Raw genomic sequence first — 25,093 nt, forward strand, 5'->3', positions numbered from 1 at the left:
ATAGTGTGTGTGATGTAAACAGAGAGGTCTACTTTATTGGGGACCTGAATATTGACTGGTTTTCATCAAGCTGTCCGCTCAAGCGGATGCTTCTCAATGTAATCCACATGTATTGATCACAGTTTTACTAATGCTGTAGAACTTTGTTCTAAAGCTATATCCATACCCATTGGATGCAGTGATCACAATATAGTGGCTATATCCAGGAAAGGCAAAGTTCCCGAAAACTGGGCCTAAAATAGTGTATAAGAGATCATATAAAATGTTTAGCTGCGACTCTTATGTGGATGATGTAAAAAATATTTGTTGGTCTGATGTGATTAATAAGGAGCATCCAGACAATACTATTTATTGTAATGAACACGAGGGAGACAGAGAGCTGGTTTCAAGCGCAGAGCGCAGCAGGTGTTTAATGAAAGGGACCATAGGAGGAGGCAGGTAGCTGGGTCCAGGGGCAGGCAGAAGGTCATACACGGTAGGTCCAAAAATGGCAACAGTACAGTCAGGGAATATGCAAAAGGCGTTGTGAGTGAGGCAGGCAAACACTATCATACACTTGAGGTGAGAAGGCCGGGAAAAAACGTTTGTCTTAAAACAAACAATACCTCACAGTGATGGGGTGCAAGGAACTGAACTAAAAAGAGTGGGATGATGACATGCAGCTGTATGAACAGGTGATTAGAATTCCGGTGATTGGGATCTCGAGAGTGAGCTGGAAAGTGGGCTGCGTTCAGGGGATCTAAGTGTTTGGTTGTGTAAGTTGGACACAGACGTTACATTTATTAATTTATGAAATTGCTTCTTCCAATTATTGATAAACATGCACCTGTTAGGAAACTGACTTAGAACTGTTAAGGGTCAATATATTGATGAGGAATTGAAAAACTGTGTGGTTGAAAGAGATGGGGCAAAAGGAGTGGCTAATAAGTCTGGCTGCACATCTGACTGGCTGACTTACTGCAAAATGAGAAATTATGTGACTAAACTCAACAAAAAGAATAAGAAACTGTATTATGAAGCCAAGATCAATAATATAATGAAATTGGAGAAACAACGTTGGAGTACTTTAAAGGAAATTATGGGCAGAAAGACTAATTCAACTCCATCTTTTATTGAATCAGATGGCTTATTCATCACAAAACCATAGGATGTTGCCAATTATCTTAATGAATACTTCATTGGCAAAGTGGGCAAAGTTAAGCAGGAAATGCCAACAATGAACAGTGAGCCATCGTATTCATGCATAAAAAAAATGTATGAAAGAAAAGCATTGTAAGTCAGATTTTTGTAAAATTAGTGTGGGAGAGGTGGAAAAATTATTGTTATCGATCAATAATGACAAACCTCCTGGCATTGACAACTTAGATGGAAAGCTACTGAGGACGGTAGCTGACTCTGTAGCCACTCCTATCTGTCATATTTTTAATCTGAGCCTAGAGGAAAGTCTTTGTCCTCGGGCCTGGAGGGATGCCAAAGTAATTCTGCTACCCAACAGTTGTACAGCAGCCTTCACTGGTTCTAACAGCAGACCTATCAGCTTGCTCTTAGCAAACTTATGGAAAAAATGTTGTTTGACCACATCGAATGCTATTTCTCTGTAAGCAAATTAAGAACAGACTTTCAGCATGCTTATAGAGAGGGGCACTCAACATGTACTACACTGACACAAATGACTGATGATTGGTTGAAGAAATTGATAATAAGAAGATTGTGGGAGCTGTACTGTTAGATTTCAGTGCAGCCTTTGATATTATTGACCATAACCTGTTGTTGAGAAAATGTAGGTGTTATGGTTTTTCAATCTCTGCCATATTGTGGATTCAGAGCTACAGTTGAAGTTGGAAGTTTACATACACCTTAGCCAAATACATTTAAACTCAGTTTTTCACAATTCCTGACATTTAATCCTAGTAAAAATTCTCTGTCTTAGGTCAGTTAGGATCACCACTTTATTTTAAGAATGTGAAATACCAGAATAATAGTAGAGAGTGATGTATTTGTCACGGTTGTCGTAGGATGAAGCGGACCAAAGTACAGAGTGATTATCGTTCCACATATTTTATTGAACTGTGAAACTATGCAATACAGACAAAATAAACTGAATGAACAAAACAACAAACCGTGATGAAGAGTTAACATACACTTACTCAAAACCCAGGTGGGAAAAACACCTACTTAAGTATGATCTCCAATTAGAGACAACGATGACCAGCGTTAACAACATAGAAATACAAAACTACAACATAACAACATAGAAAATCTAAACTAGAAAAAAAACCCTGTCACGCCCTGACCTACTCTACCATAGAAAATAACAGCTTTCTATGGTCAGGACGTGACATTATTTCAGCTTTTATTTATTTCATCACATTCCCAGTGGGTCAGAAGTTTACATACACTCAATTAGTATTTGGTAGCATTGCCTTTAAATTGTTTAACTTGGGTCAAACGTTTTGGGTAGCCTTCCACAAGCTTCCCACAATAAGTTGGGTGAATTTTGGCCCATTCCTCCTGACAGAGCTGGTGGAATTGAGTCACAGTTATATTTTTGTTTCATCAGACCAGAGGACATTTCTCCAAAAAGTATGATCTTTGTCCACATGTGCAGTTGCAAACCGTAGTCTGGCTTTTTTATGCCGGTTTTGGAGCAGTGGCTTCTTCCTTACTGAGCGGCCTTTCAGGTTATGTCGATATAGGACTCGTTTTACTGTGGATATAGGTACTTTGGTACCTGTTTCCTCCAGCATCTTCACAAGGTCCTTTGCTGTTGTTCTGGGATTGATTTTCACTTTTCGCACCAAAATACGTTCATCTCTAGGAGACAGAACTCCTTCCTGAGCGGTATGATGGCTGCATGGTCAAATGGTGTTTATACTTGTGTACTATTTGTACAGATGAACGTGGTACCTTCAGGCGTTTGGAAATTGCTCCCAAGGATGAACCAGACTTGTGGAGGTCTACAATTTTTTTCTGAGGTCTTGGCTGATTTCTTTTGATTTTCCCATGATGTCAAGCAAAGAGGCACTGAGTTTGAAGGTAGGCCTTGAGTTATACCAAATACTGTATCATCTCTGCTTGGCACTCAGCATTAAGGAGATCATTTGGGGTAAGGCTCTGTGATAGACTAGTATCCTGCCCAGGGGTGTACATCAAGCTGCCTCACGCCGCTCTTATGAGTCGTTCCGGTGCCTCAAATAAAATCAAATAAAATTGTATTGGTCACAACAACTACAGTGAGGGGAAAAAGTATTTGATCCCCTGCTGATTTTGTACGTTTGCCCACTGACGAAGAAATTATCAGTCTATAATTTTAATGGTAGGTTTATTTGAACAGAGAGACAGAATATCAACAAAAAAATCCAGAAAAACGCATGTCAAAAATGTTATAAATTGATTTGCATTTTAATGAGGGAAATAAGTATTTGACCCCTCTGCAATACATGACTTAGTACTTGGTGGCAAAACCCTTGTTGGCAATCACAGAGGTCAGACGTTTCTTGTAGTTGGCCACCAGGTTTGCACACATCTCAGGAGGGATTTTGTCCCACACTCCTCTTTGCAGATCTTCTCCAAGTCATTAAGGTTTCGAGGCTGACGTTTGGCAACTCGAACCTTCAGCTCCCTCCACAGATTTTCTATGGGATTAAGGTCTGGAGACTGGCTAGACCACTCCAGGACCTTAATGTGCTTCTTCTTGAACCACTCCTTTGTTGCCTTGGCCGTGTGTTTTGGGTCATTGTCATGCTGGAATACCCATCCACGACCCATTTTCAATGCCCTGGCTGAGGGAAGGAGGTTTTCACCCAAGATTTGACGGTACATGGCCCCGTCCATCGTCCCTTTGATGCGGTGAAGTTGTGCTGTCCCCTTAGCAAAAAAACACCCCCAAAGCATAATGTTTCCACCTCCATGTTTGACAGTGGGGATGGTGTTCTTGTGGTCATAGGCAGCATTCCTCCTCCTCCAAACACGGCGAGTTGAGTTGATGCCAAAGAGCTCCGTTTTGGTCTCGTCTGACCACAACACTTTCACCCAGTTGTCCTCTGAATCATTCAGATGTTCATTGGCAAACTTCAGACGGGCATGTATATGTGCTTTCTTGAGCAGGGGGACCTTGCGGGCGCTGCAGGATTTCAGTCCTTCACGGCATAGTGTGTTACCAATTGTTTTCTTGGTGACTATGGTCCCAGCTGCCTTGAGATCATTGACAAGATCCTCCCGTGTAGTTCTGGGCTGATTCCTCACCGTTCTCATGATCATTGCAACTCCACGAGGTGAGATCTTGCATGGAGCCCCAGGCCGAGGGAGATTGACAGTTCTTTTGTGTTTCTTCCATTTGCGAATAATTGCACAAACTGTTGTCACCTTCTCATCAAGCTGCTTGGCGATGGTCTTGTAGCCCATTCCAGCCTTGTGTAGGTCTACAATCTTGTCCCTGACATCCTTGGAGAGCTCTTTGGTCTTGGCCCTGATTGGAGAGTTTGGAATCTGATTGATTGATTGCTTCTGTGGACAGGTGTCTTTTATACAGGTAACAAATTGAGATTAGGAGCACTCCCTTTAAGAGTGTGCTCCTAATCTCAGCTCGTTACCTGTATAAAAGACACCTGGGAGCCAGAAATCTTTCTGATTGAGAGGGGGTCAAATACTTATTTCCCTCATTAAAATGCAAATCAATTTATAACATTTTTGACGTGTTTTTCTGGATTTTTTTGTTGTTATTCGGTCTCTGACTGTTCAAATAAACCTACCATTAAAATTATAGACTGATAATTTCTTTATCAGTGGGCTGACGTACAAAATCAGCAGGGGATCAAATACTTTTTTCCCTCACTGTACCTAATATACACAAATCCAAAGGGTTGAATGAGAATATGTACATATAAGTATATGGAGGAGCGATGGCCGAGCGGCATAGGCAAGGTGCAATAGACGGTATAAAATACAGTATATACATGTGATATGAGTAATAAAAGATGTGTAAACATTATTTAAAGTGGCATTGTTTAAAGTGACTAGTGATCCTTTTATTAAAGTGGACAGTGATTGGGTCTCAATGTAGGCAGCAGCCTCTCTGAGATAGTGATGGCTGTTTAGCAGTTTGATGGCCTTGAGATAGAAGCTGTTTTTCAGCTTTTCTGGATGGTAGAGGTGTGAATAGGCAGTGGCTTGGGTGGTTGTTGTCCTTGATGATATTTTTGGCCTTCCTGTGACATCGGGTGCTGTAGGTGTCATGATGAGCAAGACTCGAGCAAGGCTATTTACTTTACCTACTTATATCAAAGTTAAGTGAAAACACAACAGAAAGTTGTTTTACCACATCATGCAAACAACAGGTTTGCTCCATTTTTTTTTGTATTTCCAGACAGACGCACAGGTGTGGCACAATTCTAAAGAAATTAAGCCCAAGGCAGAATACACGTAACTCTGAGAGGAGTAAAATAAATGTAAGTTCCTTTAAGTGCATGTGTCTCAGGTCTGAATCAGCTGTCTGTCGTGGATGCCGACTGCACTGCGTGTCCTTCTCTCTCCCCTTCAATCTTGTCAGGCGAAGTGCGCAGCTCTTTACCATAGCTCTCCTCTTGACTGGGGAAGTCTGTCTAGTTTTACCGTAGCTCTTCTCTCCTCTTGACTGGGGAAGTCTGTCTAGTTTTACCGTAGCTCTTCGCTCCTCTTGACAGTCTGTCATTCAGGTACATGCAGCATATCTGTCTCACTTCCCTCTTCATGTGCATACTGTATCCCTGGTGCAGCCTGACTATGGCTGGCTGGCTACACTACCACTTTTGCTAGGCAAAGTTGACCAGCCTAAACTTCAGTAAAATGTCCATAAACGTCTTATTTAAAGTGGAACTGACAGCGTTTAAAACTACTTTGCAGATATGAAACAGACAATCATTGTATCAGTAAAAAATATCAAATTCCCAGTTTATGCTACAAAACCAACTTCATAAGAGGTTTTAAATAATAAGTATTTGACTCAAAATTCCATGATGTTACACTAAGGCATTGTTGGTGAAATAACTTTTACATAACCAAATATATTGTATATTCAGCTGTTTGAAGCTGGTGTACAAAACCGAAAGTAAAATATACAAAAACAAAACTTCACAATGCATAGAAATGGCACACTTAGAACAAATCCACCGCTTCTTAGACTTGCTTTCAACGAGAACAATATGTCTATAACTCACATTTCTATGTGAATTTTGGTCGGGTCGCCCAAAAAGTTACATATTGTAGCTTTAAGTAGTCCATATTTCTTCACCACTTCACATAAGAAGACAACAAATGTATATTCTGCTTGTTTCCTAACCCCCCACAACAGTAGTGGTGGCAATCCTTTTGTGAAGGCAATTCTTGAACTGCTCGAGAAGTAGTGGTGCGTGGATAAAATCACTGGGGAAGATGAGCCAGGGAAAAAAACTATGTTACAATTACAATCTATGTGTTGTAATAATTGCATTGTTTGCTCTATAACCCGTTAGTTCATATGACTTGCCACCATGATACAGTGCATTCGGAAAGTATTCAAAACCATTGAATTTGTCCACATTCTGTTACGTTACAGCCTTATTCTAAAATGGATTAAGTAATTAACCGGAAGTCGCAAAGAACACAGGAGCTGCCTCCACTATTCCAGCACCATTTCAACTTTAACATTTAAACATCATCAAATCACCTATGCTTAGTTTAATACAGTGACAACTAAAAGATTAAAAAACAATTTAGTCCAATCAACGTAAGCTAAATATCATGTGGCTGTCCGTGGTTCTGATTTCTCTGTGTGTGTGAGTGTTTGTGTGCGTAAGTAGAAAAACATGTGGACTCATCTGACTTGTAAAGAAACGCCCATGCCATCCTACTTTCTTTCCTCCTCTATGAGTATGTCATACAGTACACACTCAGTTTTTGTTGTCCTAGGCTACCTGGCTAAAATAATTGCTCCCTAGCCTAGCTTCCTTTCATGGGAAACGATTAGCAAGCTAGTTAAAATTAGCCTACTACATCTAGCTACATATTGAACTTCCATCCTCTCAGGCCAGAGGCACAATGTATGAATTAATGGTTGGATCAGAATAGCCGTTATAATCATTTGCCAGTACGGAGAATTTAGTCAAACCAAAAGTAAAAATCCATATCTCCGTCCATGGCTAATTTAGGAAAAGGACAATTTTAATTAGCTAACTAGCCATCGGAGGACAACAACACAACGAGATGCAAAAATTCAACTTTTTTTCTGTCAAATTACATTTGGTTTGATGTGACTGGTGTAAAGCCTAATCCAAACTGGCTTCCCTTCACACTTTTTGGGGGTTTGCCAGCACCATTCACTCAGTTTAGCACAACACTGATTGGCTATTATTGTAAAAAATATATATCGAGGGAGGCCAAATGCTTGCTGGCTTCCCTTGCATTCAATGCTATGGGTGGCAACAATGTCACACTCTTTTTGACCAGACAGGATCAGATAGATTGGCAACACATACAGAGAAAGAGGGGTGCTGTTTCGCTCACTCAGATGCTTTCTCCTGTGACATACATTCAGCCTCTTGGAAAATGATGAATCACAGAGAGACGAAAGATACATTATTTTATATATTTTCATTTATTTTTGGTACACTTTTTGGGGAAGCATCCATAAATACATGCCACTGCATCACACACACACACACACACACACACACACACACACACACACACACACACACACACACACACACACACACACACACACACACACACACACACACACACACACACACACACACACACACACACACTGAGAGGAGCACAGGGTCAAGCCAATTGTGAAGAAAACTTTGAGAATCTTTCTTTGTTTACAGGAACAATTTGAAGCATCTCCAGCTACGTACAGCTAGTCATAGTGACCAGAGTTACCAGTCAGTGAATTCAAGCATAGACCCAAGTGATGATGGAGACCAAACCAAGGATGAAAGGTAAACCAACAAAACATGCATTATTACATGGAGTTGTACGACATACACTACATCACCAAAAGTATGTGGACACCTGCTTGTCGAACATCTCAGTCCAAAATCTTGGGTATTTATATGGAGTTGGTCCCCCTTTGCTGCTATAACAGCCTCCACTCTTCTGGGAAGGCCTTCTACTAGATGTTGGAACATTGCAGTGGGGACTTTCTTCCATTCAGCCAGAGCATTAGTGAGGTCGGGCACTGATGTTGGGTGATTAGGCCTGGCTCGCAGTCAGAGTTCCAATTCACCCCAAAGGTGTTCGATGGGGTTGAGATCAGGGCTCTGTGCAGGCCAGTCAAGTTCTTCCACACCAGTCTCGACAAACCTTTTCTGTATGGACCTCGCTTTGTGCATGGGGGCATTGTCATGCTGAAACAGGAAAGGGCCTTCCCCAAACTGTTGCCACAAAGTTGGAAGCACAGAATCGTCTAGAACAAGGGGGAGGGGGGGGGCAAAGTACGGCCTGTTGGCCGTATCTGGCCCGCTGTGCATTTCAATCCGGCCCGCGAGACATTTTTTAAATGTATTAAATAGTATTATATTTTAGTTATGATTTTGGCCTAAAATTACTAATTCCCTGACAACACGCTCTGTATTTGGGCCTACAGTCAGATTCAGAATGCACTCAGTCATCATAGTAGGCTGGACAATAAAACAAGTCAATATTCACCCAAGGCTGAAAAACGGCAATAGAACGTAGGCTGAGCTGGAACGCTAGCGCGAGGCCATAGCAAATGGATTGAAATTAACCTTGGCAGAGCCTCTTCTGACCTGAGTGATCGCAGCTAGCAATGAGGAATCGGCCCAGAATCGGCCCTCTTCTGGGGGGCCAGAACTTATTGAATCGACCCGGAATCATGTGTCGGAATCGGCCCGAAATCAAAATGTTTGACTTCCCAGAATCGGCCCAAGTATATCGGGCCGTTTCTGTCTACCGGAATTCAGCCGACTTTGCCGGCATCTTTCCAGAATCCCCCCCTGAAGCGGCCCGATGCAAATTTAAATAAAGGTATACAAATTTACCCGATATTAGTCATTTTAAATGTGACTATAATACATTTTATACATACAAATTATACCCATCCACAAAAAAGCTATTTGTGTCAGAGGAAACACCATACACCTGGTGACCGTGTCAGCGTCTAGCCCGCCACAGGAGTTGCTACAGTGCGATAGGAGGAGGACTTCCCGGCCGGCCAAACCCTCCCCTAACTCAGACGACGCATGCGCATCGCCTCATGGGTCTCGAACCAGCATCTATAGAAATGCAGTTTGCACTGGGATGCAGTGTCTTAGATTGCTGTGCCACTCGGGAAGTTCCATCCACAAAGTTTTTAATGCTTGGAATTCCATTTCACCTAAATGGCACAAAAAAACGTAGCCCTTTTTATTTACCACTACAATCTGTTCTTTGGACGAAACTGAAAAAAATAACTTGTGTAGAAAGTAAACATCCGCACCTCGATGGTGTCAACTGTGCTTATGTCTGCGTAATGAGGAAGTAGGGAAAAAATGAAAACTTTTGACTATTTATTTTCTAGTGATCGATGACAACCGAGCTCCCTGCCCAGACTTAGAGTACATAATTACAAAGAGGAGATTCTCCTGATTAAAATGGTGTCCGACTTGAAAAAAAAAAAATATACACATTGTGAGATTTTTGGCAAAATAGAACAGTCTTTTATTTAACCAGTTTACCATTTATCTACTACCATTTGCCTTTTTGTGTTTAACATTTTGTGGTTTGTAATCTAGAGGTTAAGTGCATTGGGCATTAACCGAAAGGTGGCTAGTTCGAATCCCCGAACGGACTAGGCGAAAATCTGCCGATGTACTCTTGAGCATGGCACTTAACCTTAGTCGCTCTGGATAAGAGCGTCTGCTAAATGACTAAACTGTAAATATAAACTAGACCTCTATGTGAAAGCGTGGCAATGATTTATTAGCTTTTCATTATTCATTACTCCTTTGATGACATGGCAGGCAGGTTGGCAAACAGATTCTGATGGCAGGCAGGCCATCCAACTGCTTTTAAATGCAAGTAAAACTAAATGCATGCTCTTCAACCGATCGCTGCCCGCACCTGCCCACCCATCCAACATCACTACTCTGGACGGTTCTGATTTAGAATATGTGGACAACTACAAATACCTAGGTTTCTGGTTATACTGTAAACTCTCCTTCCAGAGTCACATTAAACATCTCCAATCCAAAATTAAATCTAGAATCGGCTTCCTATTTCGCAACAAAGCATCCTTCACTCATGCTGCCAAACATACCCTCGTAAAACTGACCTACCGATCCTCGACTTCGGCGATGTCATTTACAAAATAGCCTCCAACACTCTACTCAACAAATTGGATGCAGTCTATCACAGTGCCATTCGTTTTGTCACCAAAGCCCCATATACTACCCACCACTGCGACCTGTACGCTCTCGTTGGCTGGCCCTCGCTTAGTACTCGTCGCCAAACCCGCTGGCTCCAGGTCATCTACAAGTCTCTGCTAGGTAAAGCCCTGCCTTATCTCAGCTCACTGGTCGCCATAGCAGTACCCACCCGTAGCATGCGCTCCAGCAGGTATATCCCACTGGTCACCCCCAAAGCCAATACTTCCTCTGGCCGCCTTTCCTTCCAGTTCTCTGCTGCCAATGACTGGAACGAACTGCAAAAATTTCTGAAGCTGGAGACTCATATCTCCCTCACTAGCTTTAAGCACCAGCTGTCAGAGCAGCTCACAGATCACTGCACCTGTAAATAGCCCATCCAACTACCTCATCCCCATACTGTATTTATTTATTTATCTTGCTCCTTTGCACCCCAGTATCTCTACTTGCACATTCATCTTCTGCACATCTACCATTCCAGTGTTTAATTGCTATATTGTAATTTACTTCGCCACCATGGACTATATATTGCCTTACCTCCCTTATCCTACCTCATTTGCACACACTGTATATAGACTTTTTTGTACTGTATTATTGACTGTTTGTTTGTTTATTCCATGTCTAACTCTGTGTTGTTGTATGTGTCGAACTGCTTTGCTTTATCTTGGCCAGGTCGCAGTTGTAAATGAGAACTTGTTCTCAACTAGCCTACCTGGTTAAATGAAGATAAAATAAAAATAGAAAGGCAGGCAGCACACTCATGAAAACAAACTGCTCAGCAAAGCAAAGTCTCTTTTGAGAGCTACCAGATTTATAATTTTTTTAAAATCACATTTTTAGTGTCTGTGTCCAGTGTCTGTGTTTATATGTTAAGGGGATGTTACTTTTGCAGATAATGTCACCCATCTAAATAAATAGTTATTTTTTCATTTAAAGTAATTAACTAAATGTATGGTGTTTGTCAGATTCATTGTTTGTTATGGTTTAAATTGTTATGTTATGGTTGTAATTGATAAAATGAACTACAACATGTTATATTTTGCAATTCTGAGTAGATACTACTTTAGTAAGGATATACAATTTATTCATTACTACTGCAGTTGCTAAATAATTCCAATAGATGGCAGCATAAGACCACAAATTACATTTCAGAAGGTTAGTTTTCTCCCTGGATACACCACTCCCCTCACAGAAACTCCTTCGCGCACTTTTTTCTGTCCCTTTCCACACTTCTAAGCAAGAGGAAGGACTGAAAATGTATTTAACAGATTACTGTGAAGTAATATAATGATGATTCATGTTTATTATTACCTGTTTTTATGCTCATGTTTTGAAATTAGTATTCATTACTATAATGATTATCAAAAAGCATGAACATTATTTCAGTCACCTCTGGTCGACAAAAACATATTTTCCTATTACATTCATTGTCAAATTCATCAACCAGCATCGACCCTCTGCCTTCTCGCAAAAGTAGCCAACTAAACAAGCCCAGCCAAAAGCTTGTGCCCCCAGCGGCAGTGAGCACTCTGCCTTCTCGCGCAAGCCGCGAGGGTTGAATGATGTAATTTATTGGCGGGCACTCGTCTTTTCTATTCTAGGCTGTTTACTAGTGATATGATACGTTAAGAGCTTTTTCAAACATGTCTACTAGGGTTGAGGTTAGCGCACCTTTCTAGTGATTATTTGGCTGGGGTGCAATACATGCTGTAGTCACAATTTTTTGGCTCCCCCAAAAGCAACACAAGCCTAAAACGAGATAAATATCTACCTGTACAGTAATGAGTGACCATTTTAGAAAATCATGGGACATATAGTCTTTGGTTGCATGCTATTTTATGTCAATCATAATGCTGCTTGTAGCCTATAATTAACGCTTTGTGGTCTTATGCTGCCATCTATTGGAAATATTTAGCAGTTAAAAGTTATTAATTCACATAAAGACATTGATGAAGCAGCTGAGAAATAAAGTGTATTTTTCTTATTAATTCCAGAGATTAGTCTCAAACCTGCCCCACCTATCCCAGCCAATTACTGGACTTTCACATATAGGTCACTAAGTCCCACCCAATTCAAACCACATTTGAAAAATAAAATGAGGCTTGTTTATCAAGTGTTCTGCCTTGCAATAATAATTATCATAAAATAACTAATAACAAAAAAAAAAGCAAAATGCTTGCATTGGTTGCATTAGAAACATAACAATCAAAATGCTATTTAGTACTATAATGGTATTTACTAACATAATATTATTACAAAAATAGTTTTTAAGTGTTCTAGGCTACCCTACCCAAGAATTAGGGTTAGGGTTTAGGGTTAAGGCTAAAATAGGTTATACCTTGTGTTAGGCCTAAAATAAGTTATACCTAGGGTTAGGGTAAAGGCTAAAATAGGTTTTACCTAGGGTTAAGGTTTTTAAGGCAAAAAACAGTATGGGTTTATAGCTCTCTTGATCTTACCTGTGGCCTTCTGTGGGAACTACATAACTCATTTGTAACACTTGCTAGGCTCATAATCTGAGGTAGCAACTGCGTTAGATCTACAAATCAATAAGCTAGACCTATCCATTTGATTTGCAACTCAGTGAACCTGCTCAGCATTCACTCCATTCGATGCATACTAACAAACAGATTTTGACGCATATCAAATTATCCAGCAGCCATTAAGAAACAACAAATCGTCCAAAAAAAAAGGTTATTTCTTAATTAAAAAATGTCTTCTTGCTGTTTAAATCGGCCACATCTTGAAACTTAGGACAGAGACATGCGTTTTGTTTAGGTTTACACAGTTTTCTGAAAGAAAATATGGTTAACCATGACCAGGAAATGTTTAACCTTTGATGGCTATGCGCCAGCCATCATAAACACAGTGGGTCACAACAACCTGTACCTAGGCGAACAGTGAGCTTGCGCACAAAGTAGCTTTATCTTTGTCAATAATAAATGACTTGAGATAAGCCTTCGAGTTTGACGTGGGCATGTCTCGATGCCAACAATAGCGAAGCAGGCATTGTGACGTAGAACAATGGGCTGGGAATAGAACGTTCCGATGGCGAGTTGATGCCACGGTGCTCAATAGAACTAATAGGAGCTGGCACGGTGAAAAATGCACTAAAATAAGGCCTGTTTTTTCACGATTACTTCAAGCCTATGGAAAACAGTTGGGACAGATGATAATATTTTGAAACTGGGCTCCACTGCGGACGCAATGAACTTGTTTTTATCAGAAAAAAAGCGTTGTTAAAAATGTCATGAGTCCAGCCTAATCATAGTCACTTCATTGCTTGACGACTTTTGACGTGAAATATGAGTGCTGCGAAAATGAGAAAAGTGGACTCTGAATGTTGTGTGTTTAAAGAAGAATGGACAGCAAAATACTTTTTTAGTAATATTGAACGTAAGGCGGTATGTCTGATATGCCAAGAAAGTGTTGACGTTTTTAAGGAATATAATCTCAATCGTCATTTTTCAAGCAAGCATGCTAACAGGGTGTCTGCCTGCTTGGAAAAAATGAATCTATCGTGGAGCAAATGTCACAGATGGATCACCAAATCTAACCGGTCAAAACATTGGCCTACTAAAAAGATTACAAGACAATGTTAAAGAAGAAAGCCCTAACTTGGAGGAATGTATATTTATTAATTGTATTATTCATCAGGAAGCCCTGTGTGAAAGTGTGTTAAAGCTGGAAAATGTTGTCAAAGTGGTTGTAAAACTTGTCAACTTTAAACAGGCAAGGGGGCTTTACCATCGTCAGTTCATTCGCCTGCTCAATGACACAGAGGCAGAGCGCTAGGACTTGTACCATTCAAATGTGCGCTGGCTAAGCCTGGGAAAAGTATTTCGCCATGTGTGGGAACTGAGAGGGGAGATAGGTATGTTCTCCAGACAAATGAGCCGCCGGTCTCTCGCTCATTTTCCGTCACTGGCCGTACTGAACACGCCCCACTAAGACATACAGTAGACTTTGGAAAGATTGAGACTGAGCTGGAGGTTGTATCATGCCCCCTCTCTTTCGACAGCGAGAAAGCACCACCTGACACACAACTGGAGCTCATCGACATCCATTGTGACATTGCTTTGAAGGAGAATTATAACACAGCCACAAAATACCCGTTTTATGGCTCACTGAATGAAACTGTTTCCAAACATGAAAAATCACACCCAGAGGATGCTGGTTTTATTCAGATCCACATATGTGTGTGAACAAACTTTCTCAGTCATGAACTACAACAAATCCCGTCACAGGTCAAATTGAACAAACCACTTGTCAGCTGTTCTGAGGATCTCTACTTCAGAAATGACACCAGACTTTGATGACCTTTCCAAGAGAGGTGACCAGACCCATTGCTCACATTAAGACTGAAATCACCAAGAGGGGGGTAGGCCTGGCATATGTTTTCTTTCCCTGTTTTAAACAGTCTTGTTAAAATTCTTATGGTGATGGTTATTGCAGTGAGAATTATCCAGTAATGCCTTGTCCCCATTCATTTGACATTGAATCCTTACTACAATGGCTCAGATTGTACTTTATTTGGGCTGAGATGATTTGAGAACTATTCAGTAATCTGCTTTAATATAAAGAGTTATAGACCATCTACATATCAACATGAATCCAAATGTTGTTTTGTGTATGCTCTGTATGTGGCTCACAATGTTCTTTTTTATGGTGGAGGTGAAATGAGAAGTATTCCATAATATGCTATCATAAACAGGCCATTCAATATGAACTCAAATGATTTACTTTTTGCTCTTATTTGTGTCACTCAGATTGTACTTTAGGATTGGAGATGGTCTTTATCAGCCGTCTGCTGTTTCCAGTCATGTAAACATGTTTTTTCATATTTCAAAAGTTTGCAATTACTTTTTGTGTCTGTGAGTCTGATTGTGGGTAGTACAGTGACAGAATCGTTCTGCAATCTTAGCAGCATATGTACACCTACATTACACTACTAGTTGTGTGTCCACGTGAACAAAGGCTTCATATGTTTTGTCACGCATATAGTATGTGCCCCTTCACTTGGTTTCAAAAGCTGAATGTGGCCCTTGAGCCAAAAAGTTTGCCCACCCCTGGTCTAGAATGTCGCTTAGTTCCCCTATTGGAACTAAGGGGACTAGCCCGAACCATGAAAAACAGCCCCAGACCATTATTCCTCCTCAACCAAACTTTACAGTTGGCACTAGAGGTCAACCGATTATGATTTTCCAACGCCGATAAATATATATATATATATATATATATTTATTTATTTGTAATAATGACAATTACAACAATACTGAATGAACAATGAACACTTTTTTATTTTAACTTAATATAATACATAAATAAAATCAATTTATTCTCAAATAAATAATGAAACATGTTAAATTTGGTTTAAATAATGCAAAAACACAGTGTTTATTTTACCTTTATTTAACTTGGCAAGTCAGATAAGAACAAATTCTTATTTTCAATGATGGCCTAGGAACAGCTAGTTAACCACTGCCTTGTTAAGGGGCAGAACGACAGATTTGTTGGAAAAGAAAGTAAAAGTGCAATATGTGCCATGTAAAAAAGCTAACGTTTAAGACCCTTGCTCAGAACATATGAAAGCTAGTGTTTCAATATTCCCAGTTCTTCAATATTCCCAGTTAAGAAGTTTTAGGTTGTAGTTATTGTAGGAATTATGAGGCTTCGACTATTTCTCTCTATTCCATTTGTATTTCATATACCTTTGACTATTGGATGTTCTAATAGGCACTTTAGTATTGCCAGCCTAATCTCAGGAGTTGATAGGCTTGAAGCCATAAACAGTGCTATGCATCAAGCATTGCTAAGAGCTGCTGGCAAACGCAGTAAAGTTTGAATGAATGCTTACGAGCGTGCTACTGCCTACCACCGCTCAGTCAGACTGCTCTATCAAATATAAAATCATAGACTTAATTATAATATAATACACACAGAAATACGAGCCTTTGGTCATTAATATGGTCAAATCCAGAAACAATCATTTCGAAAACGAAACGTTTATTCTTTCAGGGAAATGCGTAAACGTTACGTATTTTATCGAACGGGTGGCATCCCTAAGTCTAAATATTGCTGTTACATTGCACAACCTTCAATGTTATGTCATAATTATGTCAAATTCTGGTAAATTAGTTCGCAATGAGCCAGGCGGCCCAAACTTGCATATACCCTGACTCTGCGTGCAATGAACGCAAGAGAAGTGACACAATTTCCCTAGTTAATATGGCCTGCTAACATGAATTTCTTTTAACTAAATATGCAGGTTCTAAAAAATATACTTCTGTGTATTGATTTTAAGAAAGGCATTGATGTTTATGGTTAGGTACATTCGTGCAACGATTGTGCTTTTTTTGTGAATTGCGCTTTTGTTAAATATCACCCGTTTGGCGAAGTAGGCTGTGATTTGATGATAAATTAACAGGCACCGCACTGATTATATGCAACGGAGGACAAGCTAGTTAACCTAGTAATATCATCAACCATGTGTAGTTAACTAGTGATTATGTGAAGATTGATTGTTTTTTATAAGATAATTTTAATGCTAGCTAGCAACTTACTTTGGCTCGTTGCTGCACTCACGTAACAGGTGGTCAGCCTGCCACGCAGTTTCCTCGTGGAATGCAATGTAATCGGCTGCTCCAGAGACCAATGGCGGCAAGCTTTACAGCACTCCAGCATTATGCTTGGCATTGCGCATGGTGATCAGGTTGTGTGCGGCTGCTCGGCCATGGAAACCCATTTCATGAAGCTTCTGACGAACTGTTCTGGTGCTGACGTTGCTTCCAGAGGCAGTTTGTAACTCGGTACTGAGTGTTGCAACCGAGCACAGACGATTTTTACACGCTACGCGCTTCAGCACTCGGCGTTCCCGTTCTGTGAGCTTGTGTAGCCTACCACTTCGCAGCTTAGCCACTGTTGCTCCTAGATGTTTTCACTTCAAAATAACAGCACCTACAGTTGACCGGGGCAACTCTAGCAGGGCAGAAATTTAACTAACTGACTTTTTGGACAGGTGGCATCCTATGACAGTGCCACGTTGAAAGTCACTGAGCTCTTCAGTAAGGTCATTCTACTGCCAATGCTTGTCTATTGAGATTGCATGGCTGTGTGCTCGATTTTATATACCTGTCAGCAACGGGTGTGGCTGAAATAGCTAAATCCACTAATTTGAAGGGGTGTCCACATACTTTTGTATATATAGTGTACATGTTTGACAGGTATATAAAGTCATTTTTTCTTGTGAAATTTAAAGTTGCTTGGTAAATCTAATAAGGTAATGTATTTTGTTATGTTTTAATGTTTAAGTTTTAATGTGTGTAATTGACTTAGCATCATCAGGCCAGAAGAGGTGGTCTGTGATGTCTGTGAGGTCAAAGCTGTGAAGTCCTGTCTGACCTGCAACCAGTACTACTGTGAGACCCACGTTAGGAAGCACTACACAGTACCTAAACTACAGAGACACACCCTGGTAGAGGTGACTGGAGACCTGGAGGAGAGACTCTGTCAGGAACACCACAGAGCTCTGGAGGTGTTCTGCAGGACAGACCAGAAGCTGATCTGCAGTCTGTGTGTAGTAACAGAACATAAAGGACATGATATAGTCTATGATGAGATAAAACAGTCAGGAAGACAGGTAGGTAGATGCTCTTTAAAGAAGATATTACATTTGATAATAATGATGTTCATAGTCATACAAGCTTTTTCATCGTATGTTCTGGAAAGAAACAACTGTGTTTTTCATCAAAATAATGGCTTCTTACTCTGTTTTCAAGACTTTTGATAGAGAGCAATGTCAAAGACTTAAGCTGGCCTCAGTTGACGGTAGGTGTACAATCAAGAAATACATTACACAAACAATGTATTTTGAGACCTTTACATTGTGTTCCACAACATACATACAATTTTAAGACCATTAAAAGAGGAAGATTAATTTGTTTAGATGAGTCATTCTTATTCCATGCTGCTTGTAGGATTAGTATGTTTTCTTTTTAGTGTGTCAGTGCAATTAAAGTAATTATTTTTCTCTTCCATTATTTCTTTAGAAGTGCTGCCCCCTCCTGGTGAGATCCAGTTCCTGTCAGTGACGTCAGACTGTGTGTCTCTGAGCTGGGGTTCTCCTGAGGGACTGACAGGAGCACAGAAGTTCAGAGTGACCTGGGGATGTGACGGGGAACAGGGGAGCCTGAGGGTGGAAGATGGGTATAATGTTGAAATAGATGGACTCCAGCCTGGTAAAAAGTACCAGTTCAGTGTGGCTACAGAGGGAGAAGATGGCACCCGAAGCAGACAGGTCTCAGCATCTGTATTTACTGGTACGGTAACTTGAGTTTTTCTTTGGATATTTGCTTCTAAGGATTTTTTTTTTTCATGCGATGTCCAAACAAGACATTATCTACAGGCCTGTCCTATATTTTGTTTCATAAAACATATTATATTTCTTCCTAGTGGTCCCAGAACCCAGGAACTTACAAATAAACCAGTCAGGAGTGACCTCCTTCACTTTCAGTTGGTCCAAGGCTGAAGAATTGGAGAAAGTCCCACAACGTTTTCTCATATCCTACTGCAGCCCGGGAACAGAGACCCGCTCAGCCAATACTGAGGACTCCTACAGAACTCTCTCTGGCCTGCTACCTGGTAGTCAGTACACCATCAGTGTCTCAACTGTGTTGAACAATGGGAAACAGAGCAAACCTCTCTCTACAACTATCTGTACAAGTAAGCATCATACCGACTCACTTCACTTCTGGGGGGCTCAATTGGACAAATCTGAACTAGACTGAACCTTTTTCCTGAAGAGAAATTGTGTGCTTGTTTCAGCTGTCTAAAAGTATTTGTATGGTAGTCTAAGAAGTTTAGAATTGTAATGGTTAGAGCCTAGTGTTATAACATGTAGGCTAGTGTGATAGAAGTAGTGTTTAGAATTGTAATGGTTAGAGCCTAGTGTTATAACATGTAGGCTAGTGTGATAGAAGTAGTGTTTAGAATTGTAATGGTTAGAGCCTAGTGTTATAACATGTAGGCTAGTGTGATAGAAGTAGTGTTGAGAATTGTAATTATTAGACCCTAGTGTTATAACATGTAAGCTAGTGTAATAGAAGTAGTGTTTAGAATTGTAATTATTAGACCCTAGTGTTATAACATATAGGCTAGTGTGATAGTAGTAGTGAGTAGTGACTAAGTAGTAGTGGGATATTATCCTATAAAGGAATAGTAACAGTAGAATGGAAGTCAACAGGGCTACAAATGATCAGCTACTATTAACTATATTAAACCCCTCCCCTAGTTATCCCTGCCCCAGTAGGGATGACTGTTGACTCAGTGGACACCACATCAGCTGCTGTTAGCTGGAGCCAGCCACCAGGATTGAACCAAACCCAACATCATTACCAGATCTCCTACCAGTGTCCAGGGACAGAACCACACATCACCTCCACATCTTCACCCAGCATCACCCTCTCTGACCTGCAATGTGGCACTCAGTACTCTGTCACTGTCTACACTGTGCTGGATAATGGGATCCAAAGCCAACCTGTGTCAACAACCTTTAATACAAGTATGTACTAAGTTAAGGGTCGTTCTTCAAATTACAAATGGTTACATATCCTGCATGTTTTTGATTACATTGAACTGTTTATCAATGATAAGACATAATGCAAGTCATTTTAAACTGCAGAACTTAGTTTATTATGCGTTGTTTAAAGTACTTAGGGCAAGCTAATTGGATGGTCCCAGTAGTGACCCAGAACAGTGGTAGTTGTTTTTGAATACCCCCGAGACATGCTAACCTCCGCTGTTATTGGTAATGTTGAGAGATTAGCATATCTTGGGGGTATGATCTTCAACCCTCTGTAACTTCTCACTCATCATTATTCACGATTCATTCAGGATTATTCGTAATCATGGTGGCATCCACATTAATGTAGATATGTTTAGAAACATATTCTATTCTTATTCATAATAAAAGTGACAGTTGCAGCTTCAAAATTAAATAAACTTGAATATTTTAGTAAACTCAAACATTTTCCTTTGTTATTGCAGAGCTCACTACCAAACCTTTCATGCCGAAGTTGGGACTGAAACAACATTTTGAGGACGAACTGTTGTTGAATATAATCGATGGCCTAATGTCAGTAAAGAACAATACTGCAAGTCCTCACTCTCTACCATGGTGTCTTCTGAAAGAACTGATGAGGATTTTATTTTTATTTTTTTTATTACGCCTTCGTTTAACCAGGTAGGCTAGTTGAGAACAAGTTCTCATTTACAACTGTAACAAGTTAATTATTCTAGTTTGTTGATTTGTCAAATGTAAAGAATGTATACATATCTGATTTCATAAAAAAATATCTTCATTCTTTTACTTTAGAAAATGCATACCCAATGATTAATCAACTACTTAATGATAAATGTTGTACATTTGATGTGGAAATACTTTTTATATGCCTCTGATTTAATTTCAAAATCTCAGCATTATTTTATTGTAGAAAAATGCATGTATCATATCCTATGATTAATCTACTTATCATCATACTAACAATGATCTATACCACTTGTCATTGAAGGACATTTTAAATAAAAATTGTTAATTGAGATTAAGTTTATTTTACTTCATTCCCTCATATATTTATTTTAAGTTAATAAATAGTTAATTTATAGTTAATAGTTTATTTTAAGTTAATAAAACTATTAGAATTAAGATTTAAAACTCATTAAATAGTTTTATTATACAGTAAGATGAACCCCCCCCCCCCCCCCCCAATCTAGCTTATATATATTATACCATGGACCTTTACTCTGTTTACAGACTGTTCAATTATTAACGAAAGTATTTTACAATTGAATAATTAATCAATATTTGTTAATTGACTATGTGGCGTAGCGCTATCAACAAAATGCATGAAAAGAGCTTTACAAATAAATGTATTAGAATGTAATTAAAACAGACATTAAGTATTGTTAGGGATTGTTTCTATAGCAATGAAAATAATTAAGAACAAATACACCCACAAATGTATGAAAGTGAGTGAGAAAAGGAGATGATAGGAAGAGCAGGTTGAGAGAGGAAATAAGTTAATAATTTAGATATTAGGTGATTCTACACTATCAACAGATTTAAATAGGCATGTTGACTCCACACCTCTGAAAGCAGCCATTCACTCATTTAGACAGCAGCATACCACCCTGCATCCTACTGCTGGCTTGCTTCTGAAGCTAAGCAGGGTTGGTCCTGGTCAGTCTCTGGATGGGAGACCAGATGCTGCTGGAAGTGGTGTTGGAGGGCCAGTAGGAGGCACTCTTTCCTCTGGTCTAAAAAATATCCCTATTTCCCTGGGCAATGATTGGGGACACTGCGCTGTTTTTCGGATGGGATGTTAAACGGGTGTCCTGACTCTCTGAGGTCATTAAAGATCCCATTGCACTTATTGTAAGAGTAGGGGTGTTAACCCTGGTGTCCTGGCTAAATTCCCAATCTGGCCCTCATACCATCATGGTCACCTAATCATCCCCAGCTTACAATTGGCTCATTCATCCCTCTCCCTGTAACTATTCCCCAGGTTGTTGCTGTAAATGAGAATGTGTTCTCAGTCAACTTACCTGGTAAAATACATTATTAAAAACTCCTATACAGTGGTGATTTTAGCACGTAAATCATGGTGGGGCAAAAAAAAGAGAAAAAAGTGGGCTGCATGCCAGCAAAGACAACACACCACTGAATAATACATTAATTGCACTATAATGGTGACAAACGGTGCCCACAAACTGTTAGGGCCTACATGAAGCTGTCCCATCATCTTACACCTGGCTATCAGCGGAGCCTTGTCTGGCAGCAAAACACTTAATTCAGCCTCATTTACCGCCTTTTAAAAAACATAGCTGATATGGCAGACTTGCTTAAACAAATGTGGCTTCTAATGACAATTGGCATAAAGGGATGACGAGCGGATAAGAGGCAATCCGTAATTTCGATTGAGACATTAATGAGCGAGCTAGGACAGACGTAGTCAATATAACTATTTGTTTAGCATTTTTGAAATGTACAGCGACAGAATTCAGAACATGCGCCGTTCTTACAGTGTTCTCCCTGTACACCAAGTCAGAACCATAGGATAAATAAATGGGGCATGTAAGCTCTTGAAATGAAAGCTCTTGCAAAATTTGATTATTACATTTCTCTAAAACAGGTTATAGGCTACATGTGCAACACCAAGTCAGAACAGTAGGCGAAATTAAGAGGGGAAAAATTGACCAAATTATTAGCGTGAGGCACATGAGCTACTAACAGCTTACTACACAACATGCACTTAATATTACTTTCTTAGCTACAGTATACATATATCCCTGGCATATTACATAAATTATACAGCAGTATACAAGACATTTTTGGACTCACCTTGTTGTGGTGTGCTCACTTGAACAGGAAGGTGGCACGGTGGTCCTGTGTGGGCAAATTTGGTCATCAAAGTCTGGCATTCTCTGGATTTATGGTGCTTTCAAGACAACTGGGAACTCTGAAAAAAACAAGGTTGAATCATGATGACGTCACTGGTCTTCAGGTCGTTGCTCTAGAGTTCCCGACTTACAATTCCGAGTTGGATGACCGTTCAAAACATATGTCCCAGTCGGAACTCATTTATTCTGGAATTCCCAGTTGTCTGGAACTCACTGAAGTCAAGTTTTCGCAGTTCCGAGTTAAAAGTTATTTTTAGCGCGGCACAAATCATGCTTCATTGACAGCATGGCCAATGTTGAATGTTTATCATTTTAAACTTGGAAAAGAGACACTTAATCCCAGATGTGGGACCACACAGTCACTCCACTGAATAGCAGGCTAGTGATTGCTTTACAATGCTTGCAGTGCTTGCAGCCACTGTCATTGATTCCTTCCAAACCACTCATTGTTGAATTTGCAATTTCCTACTTGTGTAATGTTTATGTCCAATGGCCGATGAGCACCGATATGTTAATATCAAGCAGATCTCTCTTTGACATTTTCTCTATATTCAAATGTGTTCCCAAAACATTCCGTTTCAAATTTACCAATCCAATTTCTACATTGTAGAATAATAATGAAGACCTCAAAACTATGAAATAACACATATGAAATCATGTAGTAACCAAAAAAAAGTGTTAAACAAATCAAAATATATTTTATATTTGAGATTCTTCAAAGTAGCCACCCTTTGCCTTGCTGACATCTTTGCACACTCTTGGCATTCTCTCAACCACCTTCATGAAGTAGTCACCTGGAATGCATTTCAATTATGATTACTGCTTATGAGCAAAAATTGAAGCAGGAAGCACCAGTGACTAGATCAATAAAAAAAGTGGTCAGATGAAGCAGATGCTAATCTACAGGGCTGTTTTGCTAGCACAGACTGGAATATGTTCCGGGATTCCTCCAATGGCATTGAGGAGTACACCACATCTGTCATTGGCTTCATCAATAAGTGCATCGATGACGTCGTCCCCACAGTGACCATACGTACATACCCCAACCAGAAACCATGGATTACAGGCAGCATCCACACTGAGATAAAGGCTAGAGCTGCCGCTTTCAAGGAGCGGGACTCTAACCCGGAAGCTTATAAGAAATCCTGCTATGCCCCCCGACGAACCATCAAACAGGCAAAGCGTCAATACAAGACTAAGATCGAGTCGTACTACACCGGCTCAGACGCTCGTCGGATGTGGCAGGGCCTGCAAACCATTACAGACTACAAAGGGAAGGACAGCCGAGAGCTACCCAGTGACACGAGCCTCCCGGATGAGCTAAACTACTTCTGTGCTCGCTTCGAGGCAAATAACACAAATATGCATGAGAGCACCAGCTGTACCAGAAGACTGTGTGATCACGCTCTCCGCAGCCGATGTGAGTAAGACCTTTAGATAGGTCAACATTCACAAGGCTGCAGGGCCAGACGGATTACCAGGACGTGTACTGACCAACTGGCAAGTGTCTTCACTGATATTTTCAACCTCTCCTTGTCCAAGTCTGTAATACCAACATGTTTAAAGCAGACCACCATAGTGCCTGTGCGCAGGAACACTAAGGTAACCTGCCTAAATGACTACCAACCCGTAGCACTCACGTCTGTAGCCAGAGACCTGGCCGTGTGGTCCCAGGACAGCAACCTCTCTCTCACTGTGATCAAGACAAAGGAGATGATTGTGGAGTACAGGAAAAAGAGGACCGAGCACGCCCCCATTCTCATCGACGGGGCTGTAGGGGAGCAGGTTGAGAGCTTCAAGTTCCTTGGTGTCCACATCACCAACAAACTAACATGGTCCAAGCACACAATGTCACTATTCCCCCTCAGGAGACTGAAAAGATTTGACATGGGTCCTCAGAACCTCAAAAGGTTCTATAGCTGCACCATCGAGAGCATCCTGACTGGTTGCATCACTGCCTGGTATGAGAACTGCTCGGCCTACGACCGCAAAGCACTACAGAGGGTAGTGCGAATGGCCCAGTACATCACTGGGGCCAAGCTTCCTGCCATCCAGGACCTCTATACCAGGCGGTGTCAGAGGAAGGCCCTGAAAATTGTCAAAGACTCCAGCCACCCTAGTCATAGACTGTTCTCTCTGCTGCCACACGGCAAGCGGTACCGGAGCGCCAAGTCTAGGTCCAAGATGCTTCTAAACAGCTTCTATCCCCAAGCCATAAGACTCCTGAACATCTAGTCAAATGGCTACCCAGA

At 40.5% G+C, this 25,093-nt stretch overlaps 1 protein-coding gene across 3 annotated transcripts in view; it reads left to right on the forward strand.

Annotated features, from left to right (window-relative positions):
• LOC106610532 (uncharacterized) overlaps nucleotides 1-20,983 on the forward strand; it is a 46,988-nt gene extending 26,005 nt beyond the window's left edge. For 2 of the 3 annotated variants that reach the window (XM_014209918.3, XM_082974108.1), the window contains exons 6-12: nucleotides 7,848-7,961; nucleotides 17,721-18,024; nucleotides 18,164-18,212; nucleotides 18,434-18,703; nucleotides 18,837-19,106; nucleotides 19,675-19,944; nucleotides 20,430-20,983. In XM_014209918.3, the coding sequence (XP_014065393.3) occupies nucleotides 7,848-7,961; nucleotides 17,721-18,024; nucleotides 18,164-18,212; nucleotides 18,434-18,703; nucleotides 18,837-19,106; nucleotides 19,675-19,944; nucleotides 20,430-20,629 (1,477 nt within the window). In that variant the 3' untranslated portion in view covers nucleotides 20,630-20,983. The remainder of the gene's footprint in view (nucleotides 1-7,847; nucleotides 7,962-17,720; nucleotides 18,025-18,163; nucleotides 18,213-18,433; nucleotides 18,704-18,836; nucleotides 19,107-19,674; nucleotides 19,945-20,429) is intronic. The other variant, XM_082974109.1, reaches the window with a different exon arrangement.
• The last annotated feature ends 4,110 nt before the right edge of the window (nucleotides 20,984-25,093 follow it).

Source organism: Salmo salar, chromosome 04, assembly GCF_965601325.2.
Source record: "Salmo salar chromosome 04, fSalSal1, whole genome shotgun sequence".
NCBI lineage: Eukaryota > Metazoa > Chordata > Actinopteri > Salmoniformes > Salmonidae > Salmo > Salmo salar.